At 39.8% G+C, this 9447-nt stretch overlaps 1 protein-coding gene across 1 annotated transcript in view; it reads left to right on the top strand.

Moving 5' to 3' along the window:
- LOC103605437 (coiled-coil domain-containing protein 81-like) overlaps positions 1-7321 on the top strand; it is a gene marked incomplete at its 3' end in the record, with an annotated part of 24169 nt that extends 16848 nt beyond the window's left edge. The window contains exons 7-8 of the mRNA XM_008590024.1: positions 6655-6748; positions 7178-7321. Of these exons, the coding sequence (XP_008588246.1) occupies positions 6655-6748; positions 7178-7321 (238 nt within the window). The remainder of the gene's footprint in view (positions 1-6654; positions 6749-7177) is intronic.
- Between the last annotated feature and the right edge of the window lie 2126 nt (positions 7322-9447).

Below are 9447 nucleotides of genomic sequence, written 5' to 3'. Positions count from 1 at the left end.
CCTGTCCAATTTACCAACCTGTCCAAGTCCCCAAATACCATGTTTGAGGATGTCAGTATGATTATATTTTAATTTTGGAAAAATTTTAGCAAAGTAAAGAGTGATTTAGAGGGATAGGATGTAATGCTGTGGGGAAGAGGCATAATAAAATGGAAAGATTCAACACAATTTAGGAGATTGAGGTGGTAGACTAGGCCATTTGTTTTCTTACCTTTTCTTTTCTTTTTTTTTTTTTTGATTGAAACATAATTGAATATACATATCTGTGGGGTACAGCATTGAATATCAATATCTGCGTGCGATATGTGATGCTCAAATCAGGATAATTAGTATATTCAACATTACACAATGTAATCATTTATGTGTAGGCCATTTGTTTTCAACAGATGATCCTAAGGCTCCTCAAAGGGCCTTGAGATCTTCTCGGAGCGTGAGAGTGAGGACATGTGGTGGGAGCTCTGGGCCCTGTCCCCTCCCTTCTACTGGAGCATGCGTGCTTTTTTCTGTTTTAGCATCCGGAAAGCTGATGCATTTCTTATTGCCTCCTCATGCCAATTGCATCTGACAGGTTATTTAAATCAAGCTATGAGAGTCAATCAGCATTTCCCCCCCACCCACACCAGATTTTGAGACTTAAGAGAAAAAGTTATTAAAAGATAAAAGGTTCTGTTTCCAGCAATATGGTGGTCTAAATATTTGAAAAGGTCCGACTAAGCTAAGTGCCACCCATCACATTTTTTTGTAAATAAAGTTTTATTGGAACATATCCATGCCCATTTGTTTGTATATTACCTATGACTACTAGTTGTATCAGGGACCATATGGCTGTCAAAGCCTAAAATATTCACTGTCTGGCCATTTAGGGAAAAAATTTACCAACCTCTGCTCTAAAGGATCCCATTCTCAACTCAGGCTCCTATGACTTCTGTCAGATTAATTTGGGCCAAACATGAGGTCACAGTTCAAAATTAAAAGGACCGTGTGGAAACAAGTCACATTATGAGAGCCACCGGAAACAAAACACAGAAGAATCGAACTCTCAAGGAGTTTGGCTTTTCAACAATATAAAAAAAGAATATAAACTAAGAAGTATAAAATGTTTGAAGAAATAAAAGACAGAATGAAAAGCATGAGCAAGGAACAAGGTATTACAAAAATGTCCAGTGAGGTCAGAGCCTTCAGAGAACTTGTATTCTGGAGTTGCAGGAAGGGATTGTGGACCCAACCTACTACTTAACCCATTGGTTATATAGAAGGCTTTTGTTTTGTTTTTAAGTTTCCAAATAAATGGAGATTTTCTTTGCTACTTTCTTATTTTATACTGTGGTTCATTTAATGTCAGTTATTTTGGAACTTTGTAATTTGTTGAGCTTTTCTTTATGGCTTCTTTGAGTACATGTAATTTGTTTTGTGTACACTTGAAGATATTGTGTACTATTTCTTGGATGCAAATTTCTGTATATTTTGATATTAGCTAAACCTTGTTAATAGTTGTTAAAATCTTGTAAATTCCTACTAATTTTTTCTCTGAGATATGTTAAAAATCTTTCACTATGATGATGCATTTTTCAGTTTTTTAGTATTTTTGCTTCTTAAGCAATGTGTTTAATTCCATACATGTCCCTAATTGTTATACTTTTGGGTAGATAGTTCCTTTCATCATTAAAAAATCTTTTTTGTCTGTACTACCAGCTTTTGCCTTAAATGATGTTCTGTCTGATTAGCAATGCAACATTTGGTTAGTATTTACCTGGAATATACTTTTTATGCCATTCTTTTTCATCTTTCTGTGTGTATTTTATTGTTTTATGTGTGTCTCTTGTAAACAATTTATATTTAGATGTTTTTAAGTTCAATCTAGACTTTGCTTTTCAATTGTAATTACTGGTATATTTGTTTTGTTTTGTTTTTTTCTTTTTTAAGATGACCGGTAAGGGGATCTTAACCCTTGGCTTGGTGTTGTCAGCACCACGCTCAGCCAGTGAGCGAACCGGCCATCCCTATATGGGATCCGAACCCGTGGCCTTGGTGTTACCAGCACCGCACTCTCCCGAGTGAGCCACAGGCCGGCCCATTACTGGTATATTTGGACCTATCTTTTCCATCTTATTTTGTATTTTCTGATTACTGTGCATCTAACCTTATTACTCCCCTTTTTCTGTTTTCTTTTTATGGATCACATTTCCTTAACATGCTTTGAATTTCCTTCAAACTCCACCTTTCCATACCTTCTGCATTTATATTATATAGAATTTTTGTTTCAATATACTTTTACTTATATAAAAATATTTGTATTATTTTATGATTAATGATTATTTAGATTTGCCTACACATTTTATGAATTTCTTTGCTCACCATTGTTTCTCATATCCCTGCCCTTCCTCTTGGGTTCATTTTTCTTCTTACTAAAGTGTCTCCCATAATGGTTCTTTTGGCAAGGTTCTCTGTCTTTTCAACATGCTTAGTCTTTGTGTTGCTTTAAGAGATTCTTGTGTTGTCACTTTTGAATGCTGATTCTTGGTTCGTGGTGATTTCCCCTCAGCACTTTAATGATATCACTCCGTTTTCTTCTGGCAGTTGTCCTGGTGAGAAGTCTGAGTCACTCTGGTTGTCATTCTTTCTTGATGTTCTGCACATTTACCACTCTTAGGAGTCAGAACTTTCCAGAAAATTCTTATCCATTATCTCTTAGAATATTGTCCTTTATTCTATCATTCTGCACTCCTATTAAATGTATATTTGAGCTTCTGAATCTTTTCTCTATTTCTCAACTTTTAAAAAATATTTTCTTTCTTTTATCTCTGTGTTGCTTTTTAGGTGGTATTCTCAGTTCTGTTTTCAAATGAATTAAGACTAATGTTAGGTGGATCCAGTCCACTATTTATTCCTCTTATTGTTTCAAAAAGTATATATGATACATTTTATTTTTTATACATCATATATTTTATTACTACATATTAGGTTCTCTTTCTTATTTGCCTGCTCTTGCCAGTTCCTTCTTTATCTCTGAAAAATTTGATGTACTTGTTTAAAATTCTCCTCCCATTGCTTTATCATCTTTATTTCTTTGAGTGTGAATTACTTCATTTGTTAGGTCTGCTAACAGAGTACTCTCTTGGCTCTGGAGTACTTTAAATGCTTGGCAATTTTGCTTTGAGAGTTTATCTGTGTTGAAGTTTTTCCTACTTTTGTTTCTGTCTGTTATGTGATTTTCATCACATCCAGGTTATACAGCTACAAAGCCTTCTTTGTACAAGGATACTTCAAAAAGTTCATGGAAAGATTTGTATTATCTTTTAAAAAAATCAATCAACCAATTAAGTTTTTATTAATATTATTATCTTTTTATATCCTATGATGTTGTTGTGGAGCAATTGAGAGGGCGGGGGAGAGGGGAAAGGGGAAGGAAATGGGATGGGAGAAGGAGGAAGGAGCAGGGGTGGGACTGAGGCCTGTGGCACCCCCCTCATTCCCACAGGGGAGACTAGGGGGCTTCCAGCAGTGGCTTGGTCATTGCCGGGCTGGGTGCAGATGTCAGGGGTGTGTGGCAAAAGCCCTCAACCGCCACCACCAGAGCTTAAGAACCCAGGGCCCTTCTTGCTGCAGTTTGGTGCTTGTTGATGGGCTGGTTGCGGGTGTCAGGGTATGTGTGGCCAAGGCCCTTGGCCCCCACCTTTGGGACTGGCTGCAGGTGTTGGGGGGCATGGCTGAGGCCCCCGGCCCTCCCCACTTTCTGGCTTGGTAGCCCAGGGGAATTCTGGTCCTTCTAGCTGTTATAGGTGTTCTTTGGTGAAATGAGTTAATATCAAACTTTGTCTCCAGTTGTGGGTACTTTGTTTTTTCTTTCAGTTCTGTGTTGTATTATTTGCTGTTTCTACCACTTAAACTCTGTGCTGGAACTAATTTGTTGTCCTTTGCTTACTTCTAAAATGGGGCAACTTCCTGTGGGGACCAGTAATTGAGCCCTGTGGTTGAGTTAAATTGCTGCTTTGCTGCTGATTCCCTAGGGAAGGCTTTTTGTGCAGCCCAGGTTTTAATGGTTGACTTTATAGGTACTTCTGGGTCTAGTGAGATCCAGTGCACCTGGGTTGTGTAGAAACTCTGGTCTGGGCCTGAGTCTTTTCATCGAACTGCATTATTCTCATGCAATTCTATATTCCTGACCAGTCTCTTCTGAGTGCTCCTACACTGATTGGGGGGCAGATCAGCTGTCCTTGCTGTGCCCTAGTGTTCCCCTGGTGGGCCTGTCTCCCCCACTGTCCATGCTCCAAACACTTCCCATGGGATGGGCCATGCACCATTCCCTTGCAGTGATTCATCAGCCTCTGAGTGGCTCCTTTTTTTCAGTTGTTGTGGCTCCTTGCTCCAATGTGGGTCCATGAGAACTGTATTAGTGGTCTTGGTGGCCCCCAGGCCACCAAGAGGAGAAGATCCTCTTCTCCCCAGCTGCCTCCAAGCAACATCATTTGAAGGGCACACCTGTGGCTTTTACCAGCTCCTGCTCTGTGCACTCAGCCTGGAAACGGCCAGGATTTGAAATAGTTGGAGCATTTCTTTCTTTCTCTCATCATGGGCTTCTCTTGCCTTCATGCAGTCCATAGGTCTGTCCTCCTCTTCCCCTGAGCTCTAGTAGCCCAACTTGGCTGTTGTTGCTTTTTAATAGTTGTAAATTGGTTGACCTGTGGGAAAGAGAGATGCTGGGGACTGTCTATTCCACCATCTTGGCTGGAAGTCTGTATTATCTTTTAATTCTCTTTTTACCACAAAGGTTTTGAAGTACACTCTTGTGTGTGTATTTTTTAGTGTTTTTATGGCTTATTTTAACACAAATAAAATGTGCACACAAGCTGTTTGTTCATTTTCTTTGTTGTGCACCCTGGCGTTGGGATTGGTGACTACGGCGGCTAGCTGGGCTGCTCTTTCCACGTTGCTTTGCAGTTCTTGGAGGAAACACTGTGAGCAATCTCAGCACAGTAAGATTTGTTGCACATCTGCAGCTCTTCCTGCTCCTTGACATCATGAGCCAGTAACCTCCAGAAGCCACTGGGCAGCATATGCTTTGTTTTTTTGTTGCTTCCATAACCAGTGTAGGGCATCAAGATCTGCCCCTTGAATCTTCTTTGCACTCTGCTGTCAGTACCTCTGGGTTTTTGCCAGTTATGGTTAATTTTGACGTATTAGGTCTGACTGGTGCAGGATGATCTTCTTGGTCCTCTTTTTGAGAATCTTGAGCTTCTCAAGGGGTCTGAGTGCAGCCACTGAGTAAGATGCTGAGTAAGAGATGGCTGCCACCTCTGTAGGCAGCACCAAGGATGAGAAAGCCTACTTCATGTTGATATTTAAAGCTCTTGCCCTGGGTCACCTGGGCAATGCTGGAAACCATATGCACACCTGTTGAGGTTCAGTTCTTGGTCTCTGACAAGGGGCTGGAGCCTGTGTGAAGTCAAGAGAATGGACTGTGTTTCCTACACTTCATCACGGGATTGTGGTTGGAAGTATACTCCATGCCAGTGGTATAGAGAGAATGCAAAAGCACTTGTATCCAGTCAGTAAATTCTGTCAACTTCACCTTCAACATATATCCAGAATCCAGCCACTTCTTATTACCACTACTGCTACCACCCTGGTCCAAGCCACTATCTCTTTCTCTTGAGTTATTGGATTCGTCTCCTAATTGTTCACTCTGTTCCTGCCATTGTCCCTATTCAGTTTACTCTCAACACTGCAGCCAAAGTAATCCTTTTAAAGTGTAAGTTAGATGATCTCATCCACTGCCCAAAACCCTCCAGTGACTTCCCAATCTCTCTCAGGGTAAAAGACTTTGGCTTTTACCTTCAAGATCCTGCCTGGTCACTGACCTATCTCCTCCTTGTCACCCCTAACTCATTCCCCTCGAGCCTCACTGAACACAGACGTGCTCCCGCCTCATGGGCTTTGCTTGTTTGCTTGCCTGGATCGTCCTTTCCGTCAGATATCTACACTGTTGCTCCCTCACTTCTTCCAGGTATTTACTCAAATGTCACCTTCTTGATCAAAACTTCCCTGGCCATTCTATGCAGGATTTAATACTCCATTCCTGCAGCACTCTGTTGCTCCCTCACTTCTTCCAGGTATTTACTCAAATGTCACTTTCTTGATCAAAACTTCCCTGGCCATTCTATGCAGGATTTAATACTCCATTCCTGCAGCACTGCATGGCATCTAACCATCCTGGAACATACTGTGGAGCTCACTTGTTTGTCTTGTTGTCAATTGTCTGTCCCCATCAGAATGTTAAGTTCACGAGGACAGGGATTTTGTGTGTGTGTTTTGTTCTTCACTGTATCTTCCATGCCTAATACAGTGCACATGGTAAGCACTCAGTACACTTTTTTGGAATGAGTAAATTTTCTTCCATTTTATAGAATTGGTAACTAAGACTTTGCCAGATTATACATCTTGCCTAATTTCAGTCAGCTTGTAAGCAACAAAGCTGGGATTCAAACCCAGCTTTATCTGATACCAAATACAGGTTCTTAACCTTTTTAAATAGAGCTGTTGTGAGGAAAACCATTGAGATGTATTTTTAATTACATTATACTTGCTTCTAAAATGATCATTGCTCTAGAGGTCAGACTGTATTAAACATTAATTAATGTTGCATTGTTTTTATAGATTATCATCCCCAGGTTGTCTGAAAAATGACAATGAAATGAAGCCCAGAACATCTCCAGCCCTTGCTTGCCTGGGTCATAATAAGGCAGGACAGGTACAGCATCTTCAAACAAACAAAGCCCAGTCAGAGCCTTCCTTTGCACTTCTGTTTCTCAAGAGAGTTCTGGGAATCTCTCTTTCTTAATTATAATATATGGCTATGAAACAAGTACTCAATGGTCAAAACTGGTCAGTGATAAATCTCCTTACTAGTCAAGATCTACTAGTTACCAGAAATAGGATCAGGAAATCCCTTTCTGATTTTCATTTGCTATAAACACTTCTGATTAGGTGAAAGTTCAGTAAATCCTTTTGATTGTTGTGGGGTCCACTCTGCAAATCTCCTTTTGCTAATTGTCACTAATATATCCTTTTATAAAGTATGTTTATTGATATACCTAGACTTTGGAGAGCTTGTGAAGGGAATGTGAAGACAAAGAAGTAAAAGGCAGAAATTAATTTGTCCTGAAATTTGGGATTGTAGGAAATGTGCTATGTCTGTTTGCAACGAGCACAACGCAATTGCCCTTTGTCCTTTGGAGAGGAGAGGAAGAGAGAGAGAGATGACAAGCGGCTCATACAGCAGTACCAAGTGCTGAAGGATCAGGAGGCGCTCTTCACACAGCAGGTATTTGTCCTTTGGAGAGGAGAGGAAGAGAGAGAGAGATGACGAGCGGCTCATACAGCAGTACCAAGTGCTGAAGGATCAGGAGGCGCTCTTCACACAGCAGGTAGCCAGCACCTTGACTCAAGTGTGTCTCATACAGGACAGTAGAACATGATTATAAAATGCTCCATCGTGCACCGGTACTGTAACATATCTAAGCATTTAGGGACTGCTGGACTAAAACTTGGGTTGTGTCCAAGTTTTCACTAATAATAAACAGCACAGGGATGGATATCCAAGTAGTTGAATGTTTGCACATATCACTGCTTTCCCCTCCATAAGTACTGAATTTTACTTTATTTTTTTTCTTTATTTTTACAGCAATTTTAGTTTTACAGAGAAATTGAGCAGAAAATACCGATAATTCCCATACCCTTCCCCTACTCACATATACAGTTAGTTTCTCCTGTTACTGACATGTTACATTAGTGTGGTACATTTGTTACAATTATGAATCAATATTGATATAGTATTATTAACTTAATTCTATATTAGGGTTCCCTCTTTGTATTGTGCAGTTCTATGGGTTTTGCCTAATGCATGTCACGTATTAACCATTACAGAATCGTACAGAATAGTTTTGCTGCCCTAAAAATCCTCTGTGCTCCTCCTGTTCATCCCTCCCTCCCTGCCTCATCCCCTGAAATCCTGGCAACCACTGATTATTTTTTTTAACTACCTCAAACATTTATCATTTATTTCTGTTGGCAACATTCAAAATTCTCTCTTCTAGCTAATTGAAAGTATGCAATAAATTGTTGTTAATTATAGTCACCCTACAGTGCTATAGAACACTAGATAATGCTCCTCCTACTTAGCTGTACTTTTGTTTCCATTAACCAACCTCTCACTATATCCCTGCCCCGACCCCCCACCCCCACCCTTTCCAGCCTCTGGTAACAGCCACTCTACTCTCAACTTCTATGTGATCAACTTTCTTAGCTTCCACATATGAGTGAGAACATGCAGTGTGTCTCTTTCTGTTCCTGGCTTACTTTACTTAACATAATGTCCTCCAAGCTCAGCTATGTTGCTCTGAAGGACAGAATTTCATTCTTTTTTATAGCCGAATAGTATTCCATTGTGTGTATGTAGATCACATTTTCATTATCCATTCTTCTGTTGATGGACACTTGGGTTGATTCCGTGTCTTGGCTGTCGTGAATAGTGCTGCAATAAACATGGGAGTGAAAATATCTCTTCGATATATCGATTTCCTTTCATTTGGATATATACTCAGTAGTGGGACTGCTGGACCACATGGTAGTTCTATTTGTAGTTTTTGAGGAATCTCCAAACTGTTTTCCATAATTGTTATACTAATTTACATTCCCATTGACAGTATATAAGAGTTCCCCTTTCTCTACATCCTCACCATCATTTGTTATTTTTCATCGTTTTGATAATAGCCATTCTAACTGGAGTGAGGTGATATTTCATTGTGGTTTTTATCTGCATTTCCCTGATGATTAATTGAGCTTTTTTTCATATACCTGTTGGCCATTTGTATGTCTTCTTTTTTTTTAAAAAGATGACCGGTAAGGGGATCTTAACCCTTGACTTGGTGTTGTCAGCACCACGCTCAGCCAGTGAGCGAACCGGCCATCCCTATGTGGGATCCGAACCCGGGGCCTTGGTGTTATCAGCACCGCACTCTCCCGAGTGAGCCACGGGCCGGCCCTGTATGTCTTCTTTTGAGAAATGTCAATTCAGCTCTTTTGCTCATTTGTTTCATCCAATTATTTGTTTTCTTGCTTTTGAGTTGTTTGAGTTCCTTGTATATTTGGGATATTAATCCCTTGTTAGATGCATAGTTTGCAAATATTTTCTCTCATTCTGCAGGTTGTCTCTTCACTTTGTGATTGTTTTCTTTGCTGTGCAGAAGCATTTAGTTTGATATAAAGGGACTGAATTTTAAAGGTGAACTTGCTGGATTTATATGAGGTGTCTTCCAAGAGTTCATGGAAAGATTTGTATTATTATTATTATTATTATTAATTATTATTTTGGGCAGCTGGCTGGCATGGGGATGTGAATTCTTGACTTGTATTACCTTTTAATTTCATTTTTCCATGAACTTTTTTTTT

The sequence above is a fragment of the Galeopterus variegatus genome, unplaced genomic scaffold, assembly GCF_000696425.1.
Source record: "Galeopterus variegatus unplaced genomic scaffold, G_variegatus-3.0.2 Scaffold5812, whole genome shotgun sequence".
Classification (NCBI taxonomy): Eukaryota; Metazoa; Chordata; class Mammalia; order Dermoptera; family Cynocephalidae; genus Galeopterus; species Galeopterus variegatus.
This window is presented reverse-complemented; position numbering and strand designations above follow the sequence as displayed.